We start from the raw sequence: 19,765 nt of genomic DNA on the forward strand, positions 1-19,765 counted from the left end.
ATACGGCATTCTGCTGTAAATACAGGAATTTGTGTATGTGCGCGTAGGAGGCTGCAGTATTCAAGTGGAACTTCTCCCTTAATGAGGAAAAAAGTAAGCAGTAAAGAGAATTTGAATGCAAATGTTTTCTTAGAAAATTAGCAAACCTGCTCAAATAAGGCATGCAAAAAAGACGTCATCCAAGGGAGGGATTTGCAGAGGCTGTTTGAAGAAGTTACTCTTGCTTGTTTATGCTAAATTCATTGACACATTTATAATTTTTTCAAATGCTTGTGAAATTTTGGGCCCATTACTGGGACACTTCCAGCTAGCAACATTTTGTAGTTTGTTCATTGTGCTGTTTTCCAATTATGCTTTTGCTCTGCCCTATCTCATCATTTTTTGTTTTGAAAAAGAACTGCTGAATAATACCCTTAACCATGATACTGAAAATTTTTGCTTTTTTTTATCCTTTTGGAACGTTACAGTTAAGAAGGCTGTCTTAGTGTAGACTTCTGGGAAGCTAGGCAATTTAAACTAGTAACATTTCCTTCGGTCTAGGAGGAGTAAATATGCAAAATGGCAGCTGATATCAGAAGGGTTGTTTGTTTGTTTGTTTGTTTTTTTAGGGCCTGAGTCTGGGTAATCGTAAGAAGGTGTCTGAACTATAAAAGCTGGGACAGAGCAGATAAACACCCAGAGACACTGTTTGACTGTATGTTGTTAGTGGTTTCTGTCTTCAGCCTTGTAAGCCAAGAACAGAGCCCCAGACTCTCTACTCACATTTCCTTGACTTCAGCATTTACGTCAAGCCCGAGTCTGATTTTTCTTCTCGTGCAAAAAGAATTCCAATAAATGCAGATAGAGTCATAACTGAATTTCTCAGTAGTCTTCATTTCAAGAATGTTTTCAGACTTACGTCAAGTTTCTGGAAATGATCCAGGAAAAGGAATAGTGAAGGGCTTAAATTACACTACTGTAAGGAAAAAATGTTTCCATTTATTTCCCCAAAACAAAACTCTTGGTTTCTAGTACAGCTGAAAAAAAATGATATAATTTTCCTTGATTGTTTAGCATTTTTGTCAGCTAGTGTAATGAAAAATGAGTTGGAAGTTTCTAATCAGATTTACTCCCACACTCTAATGGATGAATACACTTCTGCAATATTTGGGAATCAAATACTGTTTCTCTTTCAACTACTTTTAAATGATTGATCAGTCTTTCTACCCAAACAGCTAGATTTACAATAAATAAAATTTGGCTCCTTGTACACAAAAAAATTTGGCTCCTTGTACACAGCCCACTGTGTATTCATCAAAGCTTTCTCATGTGATCCATGAATCCTTTTAAAATGCAGTTTCAGCTGAACAGTAGGTGAGTAAAAGTTAAGTATTATTTACTAGACCTGTCCCAAGCTCTTGGAAGCACACGGTGGCTGAATCCCAGATAGCTTGTTTTCCTCCTTCCCCTTGAACATCGCCCCGTGGTTACTCAAACTATCCCCCTCCTCCATGCTGCTCCCTCTGTTTTCAAAGGTGAGTTTGAAAAGTGTTGTGGATTCTTTGCTGAGGGAAGACACTTTGAGACAAGCAAAATTTATTAAGAAAATCACAATTAAGGGGCATTAGGTCATGGTTGAGGTTGAAAGGGGAGGTGAAAGCAGGCTCTTTACCATTAATTCCTACACCCGTTATTTTAGCACTTCTATAACTCTCCCTATAACTTAGCCCTGTGTAAATTGGGAGCATTCCACTGAAGTCATTGCACAAACACTATCGTAAAACTCATGCAAGGGAGGAAGTCCCTCAGCATCGTTTGAGTGCCACTAAACCAAGAAATCAAAATTCTTGGTTCTCACCTTGCAAGGTCAACCCTCCCGTAGGCCAGCTCTGTCAGTTGGATGCCGTGATGCTCTAACGCCTAGTGCAAATGATCAGCCGTATCCTCAAGTGCTCTGCCATTGCCAGCTTTTGTCAATATCACTGTTTTCAGACACGATTTGGAATTTAACTTAATCAGATTACAGGTATAGATCAACTAAAGTAGTGGTTCTTTGAATCAAAATAGGAGCTTTTGCTTCTGGCAAGTGCAAATTTATTTGAAATGTTTTGTGCACTTGAGACCAAATGCAGAAGCTCAAAACGTTAGTGACACATAAACCAAGAGTACATTACAAAGCAGAAATATTAGCCCAGGTTATGGTTGTACTGGAACATTGGGAATATGAGCACAGTATGTGCAATTAATTTGGGCAGAATTGTGTTTAAACTGCAAGGAATGGAATATTATTGCCTCTGCTTTTAGTAAGCATTGTCAGCTATCCATCCATGCGAGTGCAAAAGCGTTCAAAACGTGTCAGGTGTGAGGGTTAACGTGGTTCATGATGTCTGTTGGAAGGTGAATGATTCACGAGAGGTGAATATTCCTCTCAGTGAATCTAATAGTGTCTTGGCAGTGGAAGCTAGTATGTTGTGAATTAATGTTTTATTAATCCATCGTAGAAAAGTTCATGTGGTAGTGGGTATGATGCTATGATGTATCTGCAGAACCATAGCAAAGTGCAAGTTTAACTTCTGTACTATTGGTACTTTAACTATTATTCTCTTCAAATCATTCCCAATTTTCCAAGTGATACTTGCATGTTACTTTTCTGCCCAGTTTCTTCAAAACAAAGCTGTTTTCATGAGGGCAATTTAATGTAGGGAAATCAGCTACTTTCTGTGCTTGAAATTTAAATGTTTTGAAACTGTCAAGCAACAGTGTTAGTGACTTAAAAATGATCCCCATCTTTGAGAACCTTAAGACTGAAATTTAAATAATCAGAGCAAGCTTTTTCAGATTATTGTAACTTAATTTTAGAGTGGCAAAACCCTTGATATCTTTTACATTGATGTCATTCTGCCAGTGCATAGTACCATCGTGCTACCTACAATATGTTGACTTTGCAAGAAATTATTAAAAGTGAATCTGGTGATTTACATTTATCCATATTGAATTGTTTTGTTTTCCAGTGTGCAATATGGCAGCGTTGGCATTACTTCTAATAATTGTCCTTGCAGTAAAAACAAGTGGCTTCAAAAGATCCTGTTATCATCTTCCAAAAGGAGAGCAGTGAAATTCTTAGCAAATTTTAGCCAAACTAAGTTTTTCATAAATGATTGGTGATGTGCAGATACATGGGAATATTGTAAGGGATTGTTAATGGATTCCATGCCACGTACTGTTAGGCTGAACTTTCATAGTGATTTAATCACAGCTCGCAACTAGCAACTCGCATTGTGTGGGTGTGTGTGTTTGTATATACATCCTGATTCATTTGGAATTAACTTAATTTAAAAATTACGGGATTAGAGATTATAGTCACAGTGGTCATGTCATTTGCAGCAGTCTTTTCAAATGCAAGTATGCAATCAGTTGGAAGTCTGACCTCCAAATAGATTATCCTAGCTCAGACAGGCTGCCACTCATTCATCCGCTGCAACAAAGTGATCAGGTATCACCGAGACATCTTCTTAATGAAGTGTTTTTGTTGCCTTTTATCTGTGTGAAGGACAAAATGTACTGCTCTACCGGGATTCTTGCTTAATGATGGTGTCATTTTTTTCAGTGTTTAAAAAAAAAATCCAAACACATAGAAGATGAGCAAAATACTCAGATGTGGCCACACGTTTAAATTATAAAGCTTTATAGATCTGTGGTGTCTTTATTTAAAATCTCATGACACAAAAACATGTTACATCAGTTCATTATTAAAAGTAAATTCATAAAGACGATGTAATTTATGCAATACCTTGTTTAGGATTTGAAATACTTATATTACAGCTTTTTAATATAAAAGTCTGATTTCTTTTAAATACCTATCAGGGCTTTTTGAATACATTTTGTGGGGGTCGACTTTACTTGTTTTCCAGGATATTCCCAGTGCATTCGTGAACACATTCCTGATTTTGCTCTTCAACAGAATTTACAGATGGGAAGACTGTGTGACATACTGGGTATGTTACGAGCTGTCGGCTGCCTATATCTTGATCGGTATTTGTTCGTACTTGTGAGTAAAAGAGAATGACGGGTGAGGACTTTCCTTTTGTATTAATATTAAATATAGAGAACATATAAGCTCAGAAGCAATTATGCCATTTTCTTCTGTCCAAGTTATTCATAAGAACATCATACTGATTTTTCTGACTCTGTGATAATGTAAAGCAGCCTCATCCTGTGGCATGCTGAGCACCACAAACGAGCAAAAGTGCTTAGTGTTCTACAAAATTAGGTAGCTAATTCCGCTAGTGTTCATTCAAGCTCATAGAGAGAGAAAGATATGCTAGAAAGGAACAAGGCCTTATTTAAACCACTTTTTTTTTTTTTTTAATTAGCAAATGAGGTAAGAGACATGCATTAAAAAGTTTTTCCTAGAATGACAGTCCTCTTTTAAGCAAAGCAATGAAGAATATTATTTGTCAATGACCAACTTCATTGGCTCCCCGGAATGACATACTTTACATGATTCATATATATTTCAGTATCATTATTATTTTATAAATGCCATTTAGTAAGTTTCTAACAAAAATATATTAGATGCAGAAATTTACAGTTGCCTAAAATAATAATGTAATTGCCTTTATATATTATCGAGACACTAATACTGTTTTTCCACAGTACGGTTTTATTTATTTATTTATTCATTCATTTTGTCTCCGAAATGATACTTAGAAACTTAAAGGTACAAAGTCAACGCATTATATAGGCAATCTTTCTTACTTCAAAATCTGTGAACGTGAAAATTGGTTTCACTCTAAAATGTAAAGTAGACCATGAGTAAGATGCAAACTAGTTAATAATTAACTAAAATATTAACTAGATCAGATGCCTTACCTGTGCCTGGCAGAAGAGCACTGACATTTACCACATTGGTTTTCTTTTTCTTTACCATACCAGAGGATTTCCTTGCTTGATGTGACTTGCTACTAGCTAATCTGACCCTGAAGCCCCACTGTGTCCGAAGCAGACTTGTCTATCCCTTTACAGGGCAGAGCTAACAGTAGTAAAATCTGTTGCAGCATTTTGTTCACCAAATGCACTTGAGCTTGTCAATTTTTGTCAGTGCAATACTTTCAGCATACAGATAACATGGGGAAGTAGGTTTTTTTTTGTACCCAGGCTGGTAAATTTTCAGGCTGATTTTGTAAGTCTGAATAAAGGCATCAAAGAGTATCGACTAACAGTTCTAGTGAGCTGTTCTTCTGCATGGTTTTAAAAATTATATGGTAATGACCTGTGTTATGTAAAGGCTCTACCAGTACTCAGATGTAGGGCTGGCTGTTGGATGCTGTACTACGTTAATGCTTCAGTTGAGACTCTGGCCTTCCATTTTTAATGTGTGGTGTTTGCCTGTAGCGGTGTGGCAAAACAAAAGTGAATGAGTGGGAAATCTTATTCCTTATAACGATAGGTTCAGGGTTTCCTTAGTCCAATAGTTGCATTGCTTCTGATTCATTCATGTGTAAGAACAGTTGTCCCTGGCACTTTCAGGGCTCTTGTTTCTGTGCCTAGTAATGACAATGAAAGACTTCCTACTGATTTCAGCAGGAGCTGGATAAAAATCTAGGAGTGCTTTTTGGCAGGATACCCTATCAACATTACAAGGCAATTAGTTCATTAACTCATCTATTAATATATTAGAAGAGCACAGTGGTAAAAATTTTCCAAAATGGAATATATTGAAGGCTTCGACTTTCTCACCTCTTAGTGTTTGTGTATACGCAGGCTTTCAGACCAAGTTGTTTTACATGCAGAAAACAGATTTTCACACTGTGGTATTTAACGAGCTGATCTGCACACTCACATGCTCAACAATAGTTATTAATGGTATCCTACCGTGAGCTTTTATTTGGACAGGACAAGAATAGGAGCAGGCCATGCAAAATCCAGACAGCGTATGAAATTGCGATTTCATCAGCTTTCTAAACTTAATAGCTCAGTTTTATAATTTACTGAACTTAATGGGATATATTTTTAAAGCAGTGTACAATTCCCATTGATGTTAATGTGAGTCGCGTAGATAAATCCCCCTGCAAGACTTTCAAAATTCTGCCCCCAATATGTTCTGCAGATTAAATTCTGAAAACTAGCTATTTCTTTGGGTTGCTGACCTGTCTTCAGAGAAATGCTGAAGCACAGAAAAAGCAGTTAAACCACTAAGACTGGGGAATTAAAGATCCTGGTTTTATTTCCAGTGCCTTTTTTTTTAGGGAAGCTGTTTGTTAGCAAATGTTCAGGAATCATCAGATTGCTGTTGTGAATGGACTGTACCTTTCTCCCAATAATGAACATTGTGCCCCTTTGTTTTAGATGCCAACGTGGACGTCATCTACATCTGCCCCCTTCATCTGAGTGAGGAGTTACTGCAGTATTACAATAAACTCCTGGGTCTGCAGGCAGCTGTTAGATCTGGGAACCCTGAGGACATGGGTGACCTGCAGGACAGGTTCAAAATTCTCACCCCTGAAGCTATAAGCAGCTTCCCTGTGAGTTTGTCTTCTAATTACTACAGCTTGAGGGATGCAGTAAAATTAAATTGGAAATTTTATAACTTGTAACGCTCTGGTACACATCAGTGAAATATTATTGCAAGTTTAAGGGCTTTACTGATTAGACTACTAGTTAGAGCATTGGAAATAAATATCCTGGTTTAGCTTTATAGACTTAGTTGAGATTGTCCTATATTGGCTGTTTGTAGACCACTGTTCATTCTTACTATATGCTTGGGACTGTGAACTTGATAGATTTATATCTGTAAGCAAATCACAGCAATAAACCATTCTTATTACTCAAACTTTATCTCTGGGTAGCCCGGCATCCAATCATCCATATGTTGGTAGTGTTTCTTGCAATTAAATCCAACTTAGAACTTTGTAAAGAACAGAACCTAAAACTATTTAGGTTAGATAATATAGAAACATGATTTCCAAACCTGCCAAGTCATTTTTAAATCCACGTGCTGGGACACCATCTAAAAAGAGACCCTTAACTATTGCATGCTACATACAGTGCTTCTGATAACACTGCAATGCAGTGAAGCTCCTTTACAGTGAAAAATAATTTTATATTGTAAATATTAAGTTCACAGTATCTTAGCTAAGATTTGATTTGTGTAAAATTTCGTGATACATTTATATCTCTAGTGTCTGCACTTGAAGCCCCTACTCTTGGAATATTTCTGCTGAAATTTTCCAAACAAAGCTTCTTTTCCAGGCGAAGAGCAAACAACCCTGTGAAAATTGATGCTGCTGCTATGATTTACTGGGAAATGTTTGTATGCTTTGATATAGGGAGGTAATTTCAGTTGCAAGGGCTGCTTGGTTCTTTTGTGGGTATGGACTGTGCCCCCTACCCAGTTTCAGAATGCTGAGAAGTGTGCTATTGCCATCAATACAAACGGGAAATTGCAATATCTTTTTCTGCGGGGAAGAATCTGTACTCGTAACTGAATCTAGTCACCCGTTGGCCTCAGTGACCATGAATTTAGCTGTCGTTCTGTCTGTGTAAGGGTTAGAATTTTGCAGGTTCTTTTGGGGCATCTTTCTTCTGGATTACTCTATAAAATCTTTTGCTGTACCAGTGTATCTGAAATTACTCCTAAAGTATGAATGTCTTGAAGACCACCTTAGCAGGCTGCTTTGAGCACTTCCAGAAGCACGGGTCAACCTTAACCAGCTTGCTAGTTGCGTTGGTGGAATGGAATGGAAGGAAAATCTATGGAAAAGAAAACCAGACAGAGAGAGCCCTGTGCCACTCCTTGGTGGCTGCAGAGGGGAGACAGAGACTGTGAGAAAGAGGTGTCCACACACCTGTGTCCTTTAGTTTCTAGTTATGAGAACGATCTTGTGTGACTCTGTGCAGCCAGGTGCTTGTTATGGTCAAGTTGCTGCCACGTTCAGCTTCTCTGATCTTGAGAAGTTTTTTAAAAAATAAGAGGCTTAAGAAACAAGTACTATGCTTTGGTTAATCCATCAACCATTATTCCACTCATTGTTGTGCTGGAATTCAGGGATTCCTCGGTCCTCCTGCTTTTGCTCACACTACCATATATCATGGCAGCCATACCACTCTCAAAGCAGGAATGAACTAGCTTTTACAGCCTGTTTCTTGCACTCCTTAATTAACTGTAAAATCTATTATTGAGAGGCACAAAACAGATCTTGTCCCCATGGCCCCAGGGAGCAAGTGACCGGGGCTGGAAATTGATCCTGTTCTCGACATGGCAGAACTCTGCCACAAGACCAACAGAACGGGCCATCTCCGTGCTTTTGTACCTGTGCTCAAGAGAAAAGAAACAACCGAATCAGAGCACTAAGAGTCTCTGTTTTAAAACTGTCAGAAGAAAAAAAGAAAAGAAAAAAAAATCCAGGAAATGTTTTTTGTTTTCTTTGCCCTTATACTTGTGTGACTCCCTTTTTCCTACTAGAAGTTTGAAAATTGTCTTATTTCTCTGACCTAGAGACATATCCCCCTTCTCCTTGCAGTACATCTGGCTCCTTTACAGGGAGAGTTGGGCACTTTGGAGAGCTATGTGTTTGGTACAAGAAAGCACTAAGCAAGTGACAAAAGGGGTTTCTTTTGTCCACATCTGGGGGCTCCCCCATCTCCTTTTCCCTCATCCAAGGAGTTGGAATTAGGATTTATAATTCAGTCCATGTGAAGGAACATCCTGAACCTTGAAGGAAAATATGCTGGGTTTCTCAGGCCTGCATATCCCTAAGAAAATCTGGTATTTGGGCTACCCTGGAAAGGAATACTTGTACTGTCCCATCCATCTCAACCTCAGTGCACCTCTGTACCTTTGTAAAGATAATTGGGTTGTCTGCAAGCGACACACAGGGTATGTAGCAGCAAATACTTGTGAGGTTTCACCTGCCACGACTGATATTCTTAGATTAAATTTAAGGCTGTCACAGGCAACTTGTTCAGCAATAGAGATTTTCTTTTTTAGAAGAAGTGAAAAATTCCTTACAAAAAGTTGAAAACCTTGTACTGTAAAAAAACAACAACAACAAAACCCTACTCTTACCTTGAGTACCTTGCAGTTGCGTTTACAGTAGCTATCAGAACTACTGAATAATGGGAATGTATATCCCCTGTAATTTAATGTGATCAGTGAAAGCTTTTGTAAATCAAAGTGTTTTATTCTCAGCGAATCGCTTAAAATACTGCTGAACTGTATGGTGAAATACATTCTGTGCTATAGGGGTTTTTCTTCATTTTTGTATTGATTTTTAGGTGCTTTAGAGTTAAACCATGCCAGAAGTGTTGCTGAGATGAATCACTATTATCCAAAGGCCACCAGCCTCTCTGCCGACTGACAGAAGGATAATTCCGTATGGATCAAATAAATACAGATGTGTAGTAATTAGTTCTATTCCCAGTGAGCCCATTTCCAACACACTAAAGATGTGCACGATTATGGAGCCTCACCCCAACAGCTTTTATCAATTTAAACTGCTAAGCTACAGGATAGGTCATAACCCAGCCTGCTATTAATAATGTATTTATTGTGTGCAACATTATAAATTAGGTTCATGGAATAGAAAAGAACACCTTTTAACAAGAATAATGTTATCTTTATACAGAAGCATCACATGTGCCTAGCCACTCAGCTGAAGTACAGTCCCAAGACAATCAAAAGAATAAAAATCCTTATCCAGAGCAGAGATGCCTACATTATTGGAGGGGTTCCCCACAAAGATGATTTAGCAGTGGCTGACATGTTAAATGTGCCTATATTAGGCTCAGTGCCAGAAGTGGCTCATCTCTATAGTACCAAGTCTGGAAGTAAACGAATTTTTGCCAGTGCTTGTGTGCCAACCCCTCCTGGAGAATCTGACATCTACAACAACGAGCAGGTAAGCAGGACATGCTCTGGGATGTGTCAACATGCAGGTGCCTGTTTTCACTTGATAGGATGCAAACTTTGTACAATTGCAATGGCTGTATTGATTAGACCCTAACTAGGTTTGATTAAATCGTGGATGAGGTTGGGCTCTTTTTTGGCTGAATCTCACCAATTAAATGCAATTCATATCCCAGTCAGGAAGCAATGCAATTGTTCTCATATTCTTCACATTCAATCTTGAGAATATATAAGCCTTTTTGGATGAGTTATTTCAAATAGCTTGTGCTGCTGATGAAGTCACAGCCTTACTGAAATTAAATAGTTTTACCAGTGACTGAAAATAGAACAGGGATTTCTGGGAAGCAAAGTATTGGATGAAGGGAAAACTTCTTCCACTTAGGAAGCCAGCCATTCAATTTGAGCTTCACTGAGCATATCTACAGCTGAAGTTTTACCTTGTCTCTGGCTTATCATTGCTAAATTTGTGATCTTGTCAGCATGACAAGACAAAATATTACTAAACTAAAATTACAAGGCACATGACTTTTCTGTGGTGTATTCAGTTGACACATTTATTTTGCATTCCTTGCCTCAGTATTTCATTCTAAAGGCTGAGTTTGCTATATGTTATTGTATGTCTATGTACAATCTGTACTGATTTTTATCCTGTTTTTATGGAGGTAATCAGTGCTATTGTTCATAGGTATTTTTTCTTAGATTTTTCATGTTGCTTTTCTTTTTATTAATCACCTTTAACACTGAAAACAACCTAAGCTACACAAATACATTGCAACTTCTATAGCAGATGAAATAAATATGTGATCAATGATCTGTAAAACCACTGTTTGATTTATTGTTAAATAACTAACTTAAGTGGATCTAATACTTTTGATTCATACCACAGTGTTATGGAAGTTCTACTTCTGCTGTTTGCGTGTATGAAATATTGACATTTTAGGTTAAATAATCAAAGCAAGTTGACACTATGTTAAAGCACAATTCAATTTTCACTTAAAGATAGCACATAATTCTTTATGATTGCTACAGTCCTTACAGTATTATTGATCCTTTTCATTACTGTAGGGGAGTCATCAAGAAAAACACATTTATGGGATTCTCAAAAGCCACAAATAATAGCATCTGAAACACACATGTAATTGTATTTGAGGTCAGTGGAAAAAATATGAAAAAAAAATCTCCCAAAAACTGTTATGTAAAAATACCTTCTAGCTATTGCAAAAAGATCTGATAATACTGTTGTTGGGTTCAAAGGCATCTGCAGTTTCTATGAAGCTAATTGCATCCTACACCAGCTGGGCAAAAGGCATTTGAAGCCCATTTAAATCTGTGTACATATACAAATAAATAATTAGCATTTTTATAAAGCCTGCCTGGTAGCTCCTTCATATATTTATAATCATATAATGTGCTCTCCAGTAGGAAAATTCCACAGATGTTTGGCTGCTGTTAGAATCTGGCACAACTGTTTCTCAGATTTTGCAAATAGGGTAGTCCACCTCACATTATTCCCTGTCAAAACCATTTATTTAGCTGTACTGATTATCCAAAACCTAAGATTCTGATGTGACAAAAAAGCCTGGACAAACAAGATTGTTTTCTATTTTTTTTTTTTTTTTTTGCAGAAAACAGAATGTTGCTGTTTGGTAGTCTGCCTGAGTGGACTCAAGTACCAGATGTAGACCATAAATTCCTCATCAAAAAACGTTCAGGGTTGCTTTCACTAAGTGTCCAAGATAACTGCAAAAAGACAAGTATCTCTAAGAAACAGAAACCATAGTTAGGTTTCAAGTCCAAACATTTGAGAAAGGGGAGTCTAAATCAAGGAATAATTTGCTGTTGTCCTAGTACAAAATATCTCTGTGTCCCTGCTCCACAGATGATCAGTATTCTCAGTCAGCTGATCATTGACAACATGGAAGTGCGGCGCTGGTTGTTTAAAGTGAATGATGAATCTGGAGGAAATGGCACTGCCTACTGTGACATTATCCTGCATATGAAATGCTACCACTGGGTTCAGAAGGAACGTCAGAAACACAGCCCTGAGATATGGAGTAAGAAGTGGGCACATGTAAGTAATAAAGGGGCAGGGTATCTCGTCTGCTGGCGTTGTTCCTCACAGCAAGTCTTTTCTCTAAGCTTTTGTTTGAAGACATAGATAAACGTTGATGTTACAGAGTCCAGAGCAGCGTATACAAAGTAGTAGGTAACAGTAATTCAAATTTAAAAAATAATTAAATATCCCAAAATGTGAGCAAATTGTCTGATATCCAACTGTGGAATAAGTTGGGCACAGAACGTTTAATTACTTAGTGGTTTTTATCCAAAGTGAGGGCACGTAGAAATGAAAGTCTATCAGTGGTAGAGCATTTCAGCTACGTAGGAACATTGGAATTACTGGAACAAAACTGTTGTACTACTATAGTGAACAATGCTAATCAATTTGAAACCACACACAAACTATTTACTTTTTAAGCTGGCTTCCTAAGGATTATTTTTTCTGGATTTTTTTCCTCACTAATGACTTTTAAACCTGTTAGTGATTCTCATCTGTATAAGACAGAACACTTGAAGTATCAGAGATCATTAGGCTCCTGCATGTTTCATTACAGTGGGTGTTTAGGTAAGGAGAGAGAGAGATCTTATAAATATTTAACTGAGGAAAACAATATAGCACGAACTCTTGCACTAGTGGACTCATAAGAATCCATATGCTTGAGAGAGATTGTAAGATGATACATCTCAACCGCAGAAAAATCCATCTGAAACTAGAGCTCCTTAGTTCTGGTATTTGGAGAACTATTTGTTCTTTAAATATTCATTGGTATTTAAATGTGTTAATTTCAATAAGCATTTAATATTTCTGTATATAGCGCCATATTCATTCCTGATGTAATGGTTTTAAAGCCAGAAGGAATGTATCCAGAAAGAATTGTTTAATTTACATAAACTACTCATTATAGCTCTCTTGATTTTTTTTCTTTAATTCAATCAGAACTGTTTTGGAATTTTTCTTTGATTGAATTATATTGTATATTAAAATTTCAAATTGGGCTGATTACAGTTCTATTGCATTTGACAACTACAAAATAATTCCACGTTATGAAATGGAGCTTATCATATAAAACTGAAGCACTGATTTCATCTGTCTGCTGAGGATCCCTAAGTGTGCACAAGTCAACCAGTACAAAGCAGAGCATTGCAGAGCTGCCCCAGTGGGAGCATTGTCTGGCCACTCAGCTTTCTGGAACGTGAAGCTAGCAGAACATACCTAGATCCTGCTCCCACTGTCAGAGCTGGGGGCAAAAGACATGATAAAACTAGACCAGGTCTAGTTTTTTGCTGATATAAATTCCCTAAACAGGTGTTATTACTTGGAGTTAGTATTAGTGTTCCTGTTTCTGTGCCTTTTTAATTATTCCATGGCTAAGTGACTCTGAATGAAGGGACATAGTGATAACTAGCTTTCTCTGTTTTCCCTTTCATACTGTGTTTATGTTAGGCTTTGATGTAGCCAGGAACCAATCCTTTAGAAGCCCTTAAACACAATCATTTATTGGAAGTTGGGAAGTATATATGGAGTGATGCATTTGATCTAATTTCCTAGAGTCAGCAGGAAAGCTTCCATAAATCCAGACCAATATTAAAATGAGAGTTGGCACAGTGAAACTTGCTGCAGTTTTGAACGTCTTGTTTGAATGTGTGTTCAAATTTTTCTGCCTTCTGAGTTTAGCCCCCTTTTGTAAAACGGGAGACCTTTTTTTATATATAATGAATTGCAGTTTCCACTGAGTATTACCATTGAGAGTAGAGGATTAAAATCATCCTTTGTTAAGGAATACCATTGTAATGATACACATTTAAACATCAAAGCATTAGTTTATGAGCACAGGCATGCTTTAATGTCCTATTACAGTATGTAGACCTGTTTCTTTCGATAATGAAGACATTGTGTCATCGGCATAGGCTGCCACATACAAAACGGATGCTGGCAGGTTATTAAAAAATTCAGCTTCTTGATGAAAGACTATCCTGCAGGCTAAGAGTACAGTGAAAAGACTCCATTCTGGTAGAATTATTAGAAACGAGAATATGACTGTAAGCACTAAATTATGTTAATACTTACAAATAGCATCATTTGCATAGCAGTTTAAGACGATACCCAGATTTTCCTCATTGGTATGTAGTAGACAAGAGATTAAAAATAATGTAGTTTTTGAGTTTGAATTGTGTAAAAATCTATTCCACCTAAAAATGAGACGGACTTTAGGTTCCTCATTTCAAAAATAGCATTGGGCAAACAAAAATGCAGGACAGGATGATTGATGTATTTTACCTTGCTAACTTAATGCAGCATCTGAGTTATCTGAACAATTATTTTGCAACTCGTAAGGGATAGAATTAACAAACTCTGCTGAATGTCTCTGCAAGGCCTTCATCCTACTGTGCACTGCTTAAGTCTGCCAGTTTATAAAAAAAATTCTGAGGCCCAGATTCTAATGATATTCAACAGCAAGAGAACTGCCGACACCATGAATGCTCATTTGGCAGTTTGAGGCCATTTGTGAAGACAATTGTTTTTGTATCGTTACCTGAGCATCTACTTGTGGCCATGAGCAGAGGTAAGATTCATGGCTAAGCACCTTACACAGTCCTGCTTTATGTGATTTTGAGTAAAGATGCCCAGATGCCCACTCGGAATTCAAGCAGTAAAGAACAGCGGAGAAGCAGTCTACCACGTATGTTATCTGAGGTATTTTGTTTGTTTTGGAACAGACACGAGGCTGTCAAAACCTGCAGTGCCTCCTGGTCTTTGACTCAAACTCACAACACTCGGAATCCTCTTGCCTGTTAGAGGAAGGATAATGTTGCCTTTTTTTTTCTTCTAGCAGCCCTCACATAAAATAATACAGGACTGTGCAGAGATCCCACCGTGTTGTGTAACTATACATGTGTAAATAGTAGCTAAATCACAAGGTTAGATTAATAGTCAAATTAATTTCAGAATTAACTTTTATTACACTGCAACTCTTAATTAACCACCAGGACCAGCAACATGTGGCAAGTTTACGTAGCAGCAAGGCTAAGATAAGATCAGGCTGAAAACAAAAGGAGGGATATGTGGGGATAAAGAGGAAAAAAGCGAAAATACAAGAATAGAACAAGACACAGAAAAAGAAGCAACAAATATTCTCTTGAATAAGCTATTATAATTGGCCGTGGCTACACAGCCATTTCAAAACTCTTCATTAAATATCTGTTGTAGAAGAAAAAAAGCTATTTATTGTGCTTGGGCAGCCTACTGTTTTAAATGTTAGAGAGTTTGAATCTTGTTGTCTCCATTTTTGTCGCAGTATTTTGTCATGGCTTCTTTTCTTTATAGACCGTATCTTGGTTAATTCACTAAAATGTGTAATAGGAAATCAAAATCTTTTCAAAAGGTGATAAATCCAGAAAGCCCAACTTTCAGTCTGAGTTGCATGAAGCAATATTCAGATGCTGGTTTCAGGATCATGCATTGATTGCTTTTGGAAAATTGCAATTTCAAAGGCCAAGATAAAGTGCTATGAAATGCTGGCTGATCCTTTGTATTTAAGTCTTTTGGGTCAACATTCAAAAGCCCTGTTATAAGGAATTAGATGAACTTTGCAATTGTTTGAAACTCAAGAATAGTGGTGAGGAGGTTTTTAACTGGTTGAATGAGTTGCATTCACTCTAAGAAACCTGCATCCTATGTACCATGTCCTGTTGCTTTACTGAAGCAGGAATTCAGAGTAAAAAGCATGTATTGCTCTTGGTGTAACACCTAACGTCTGCTGAGGGGGTTCTTAAGTAGTCTTTGCTGCTGCTGTTATTCATTGTACACGTGTCATTGCAGGTGTGCTAATTTTTTCAGCCTGAAGAGGGCCAGAAACTCGGGCAGATAAACAGAAGCTCCATTTACAGAATTTTGACAGGTTTTTAAAATTTCTTCTATCCAATATGATATTTAATAGGAAAAGAGAGCTCAAAGACTTAAAGAAGAACTTGATTGCCAGTAAAGCAGTACAGTTGCAGGTTGTTTCCTCGTGTGGGCAGTGCTCTGTGAAAATATCTCTAAATAGTTTACATAGTCACTGTATCTGCACTCAGTAGTGCTCTAACTCAGTTTATTAATATATCTATGTAGCTGCCTTAGTGCTGTTTCAGGTGATTGTTAAATCCTAAGTAAAGCAAAGCATGATAATTGTATTCCTTGGTTAAATTAAAGCCATGATATCCATTCCTGAGACCCGGAATAATCAGATATGCAAGCTGTTGGTGTGTATGTCCTATTGATTTAATATGCTTCTAATCAGTACATAAAGCTATAGGCCTGCAGTGTTAATTTTTCATATGCTTACAAAGTACCCTTTGATTTTCTGTCACGCGTTAATTACAGCGTTTTGCCATTAAATAGGAAGCTTTGTGTAAACTAATTACTAGGTAATCATTGTCTACCGCAAGCGTGCTGTTTGTACCTTTTATTTTATTCTAAAAATGCACAGATCTCGCAGTCTGGAACCACTATACCTTCCAGCCATTAGCTCTCACTAATTCATAGCATTATTGTGTTAAGATTGTAGGAGTTGTAATTGTTGTGGTATCAGTGCTGTTAATTACCGGAGTAAACAGTTGAAATGGTGCCAAGGTCTATTGTACAAGGCAGAGGAAAGGAGGTTTAAATGTTACTTCCACCATCTGGGGACTGGAGTAGAGGCAAATGCTAGAAAACAGCAGTGAGGCAATATCCGAACTTCAGCTCCAGGGTTTGAGGCCATATGGATCCAGAATATTTTGAATCAATTGAATTTAACTGCCAGTTTTTAGCAATAACAGTGTGGAAGGAGAGGATAAAGCAAGAGCACTAAAGAAATCTGAAATCCGTTAATGTTACCACACGCAATAAAATGCCTGCTTGCATTATTTTAAAAATGTTTATTTTGCTAAAATTCAAAAAAAGGAACACAGGCAACTCTGAGAATAAAAGAAGTTTAACTGTGTGTTGTTTGTGAAATGCGGCACAGGTTTTGTCTGACAATTCCTTTAGCGTTACAGCTCAGCAATTTAGATAAAATTCCTGGCAAGTGACTGTGCATTATCTATACGGTGTCTCTTTCCTTTTTGGAATTTCATTGTTTGGAATTCATTATAATCCTTTCTTTAGCGAAACAAGCCAGAAATGGGGGGGTGGGGATGGACGACACGACTGAACAAAATTTATAGAGTTTGAAATATAGATAAACAATCCCATTAGGAAAATCTTATTAATCTGAGAGTATCTGAATTGATTGTGCATTTGCAGATATTAATTACAATTCAGAAAAGATGCACTCAAATATTACTTATCTCATTTTGTATGAGTATTATCATCCCAAAGTCTTGAACTTATAAATCTTGCATTTGAAATAAACGTAGGATTTTTTTTAATTATTTTTTTAAAGGACTTTTAGAAAAGTCTGAAAATTGTGTAATGTTTTCCTCGTTCTGAAGGTACGCTTGGGGAGTCTTGAAAAATGAAGGCCACGATCTTGCCGAATAGATGCTCTTATGCATAAAATGCCAATGCACATGGAGTATTTTTTGGAAAAGGAAAGCAAACTCTTTAATGAAATTGTCATCATCCCAAATTAACATGCCGCGCATAAACATGCAGAATTATTTGACAGGCTCGCAGAGCTTTCAAGATTCTCCTTCTGCCTGATTCTTGGTAGCACAGGCTGTAGCGATGTTATATTTGATTTCCCCGCATATATTGTCTTCCGAGATGACAGCTACAGAAAGGGATCTCGGCAGCATATTGCTGCTGCCAGTTTAGGAGTGTTCAGAGGAAATAGAAAGGATCGCTCTTTCTAAACAATCCTGGTTTATTTGTCTTTTATTGGTCTGTTAGCAGATGTTGAAGCAGTTCAGGGCACAATGTAAACATGTGCTTTTCGATAGAGGTATGGTAAGTAGCAGAGTATACAATGAAACTGAAGCAATTGGGAGGGGTGTTTTGGACTAGGCCAGTATTTTTTGCTTTGTGTGTGCGTGTACGTAGCTGAATTTAGAATTAAAAGAAGTGCTTGATCTTTATATATTGAAATCCTCAGCGTGCAGAGTGACAGCATGAGCCAGAAGAGAAAACCATGGCCCCATGTGGTGTGAAAAAAGGAACAGCAGTTTAAGTGCTGGAAAGTTGAAAGAGAACTAACCTTCTTGTTCTTGTAGTCAAAGAAAGTGGCTGTTTTGTGCTTTTGTATTGAAGCATAGCATATGTGCCTCAGTTTGACAAAAAGCCTCTTGAGTCAAAGCAACCCTAGTCCTGTGTGCTGATCCAAAGCGAAGGCCGTGATAATGAGGGACGGGCTCTCAGGAAGCAGTGAGTAGATAATACCACATAAGTGGAGAATTCTGTGCACTGTTTTCGCCATTCTACTTAATGCAAGTCGCAGCCACGGTGAATCACTTGCCATACAGCTGAAATGGGCCATTAGCTATCAGGGAAAATTGTCTTTGCTACTTTCAGCAGATGGAGCAAATATTTTACAAAGCAATTTTACATACGAAAAACATTTGTGTTACTTGGTAATGATGGCTGTTTTACATGATGTTACCTTCTATCAGAACATACTTTTCCAGCTCATGGAAGGCAAAATTGGCACTTTTTAATTTTGAAATTTGCAGTTTATTATTAAATGCCTGGGCTCTCAATCAGGTTGCAAACTTTTAAGTAGATAGGGTAATCAGTGTATCATATCCAAAACCATTTAGCTTTCTGCAAACCTTTCAGATTGTTTTGTTCAGCGGGGTAGGTTGTGGTTCTGGCCAGCAGGTATCTGTCTGAATTTGAAGAAATTGTTGAATCAGTTTGTTTTGCAAAATAAGAAGTAATTAAACTTATTTGGACTGCAGTCCGAAAGCAGTTACTGGACTCTTCTAATATTGCCATGCTTGCTGGCATCTCTGAGAATGTAAGAATAAGCTGGGCTGGACCAATTCACATCAAGGCAGCTAGAATAAGTTATCATAGCTCCACTGATCACAATATAAAGGATATACTGTATAAACAGTGGGAATTGTCATAGTGCCATTGAAGTGGCATAAATTGCCATAGCTTCATTGACTTCAGCAAAGCTATGGCAGTTTGTTTTGCTGAGGATCTGTCTGCTGATTTTGTTCTTCTCTGGCCCAGTCAGCTTTACTTACTTGGAAGTTACTTTCTTCACTCTGTTTGCTTGCAAGGTCTAAATAATTTTCTTTCAATCTGATTTTTAGCTAAAAAGCCCCAGGACTTTCTCATGCATTCTGCTCTGCAGCCTCTTTCTGTCCCCAGGTCTTTCTTCCTATTTCTAACTCTATTTCTACTTTGTATTTATTTACTTATCTTCTCAACAGGCTTTTCTTTGTTGACTGATCTTTCTCGAGAAGATTTCCTTCAGCGTATGCCACATTTGGTCCTATTTTTTGTTGCAACTACTATTCTAAAAAAGCCTTCTAAAATTGAGCATGAAGAAGGGTGAGAAATTGTTTTAGATTTAGAGGGAAAGTGTGTCATATTTAGTGAATATTCAGCATTATAAGAAGGTGCAAAACATTTGGACAGATTTAAAGGTTTCTACATGATGTGAACAGTATCTAGGCTGCTTATTTTTTACTTGTGCTAAGAAACATCAGCTGAAAGATTTGAACAAATGCTCCCTGTTTACACTGAGCCTACGATTCTGAATTGTTTTGGGCCACATCAAGAGAGAAAGCATTGGTAAGCTCTGCTGGAGATACCGTCCAATTTAAATGAAATTAGCCTACAGAGCACTGATCCTTTTAAAAGGTTTGACTCCATCAGTGAATGTTGGATCTGGGCTTGAATTTGCCTAG

General features: G+C 37.5%; 1 protein-coding gene across 1 annotated transcript in view; it reads left to right on the plus strand.

Moving 5' to 3' along the window:
- IQCH (IQ motif containing H) overlaps window positions 1-19,765 on the plus strand; it is a 66,478-nt gene that overhangs the window by 22,504 nt on the left and 24,209 nt on the right. The window contains exons 11-14 of the mRNA XM_035336340.1: window positions 3,891-3,974; window positions 6,328-6,503; window positions 9,606-9,878; window positions 11,766-11,957. Of these exons, the coding sequence (XP_035192231.1) occupies window positions 3,891-3,974; window positions 6,328-6,503; window positions 9,606-9,878; window positions 11,766-11,957 (725 nt within the window). The remainder of the gene's footprint in view (window positions 1-3,890; window positions 3,975-6,327; window positions 6,504-9,605; window positions 9,879-11,765; window positions 11,958-19,765) is intronic.

This window comes from Oxyura jamaicensis, chromosome 10, assembly GCF_011077185.1.
Source record: "Oxyura jamaicensis isolate SHBP4307 breed ruddy duck chromosome 10, BPBGC_Ojam_1.0, whole genome shotgun sequence".
NCBI classification, from domain to species: domain Eukaryota; kingdom Metazoa; phylum Chordata; class Aves; order Anseriformes; family Anatidae; genus Oxyura; species Oxyura jamaicensis.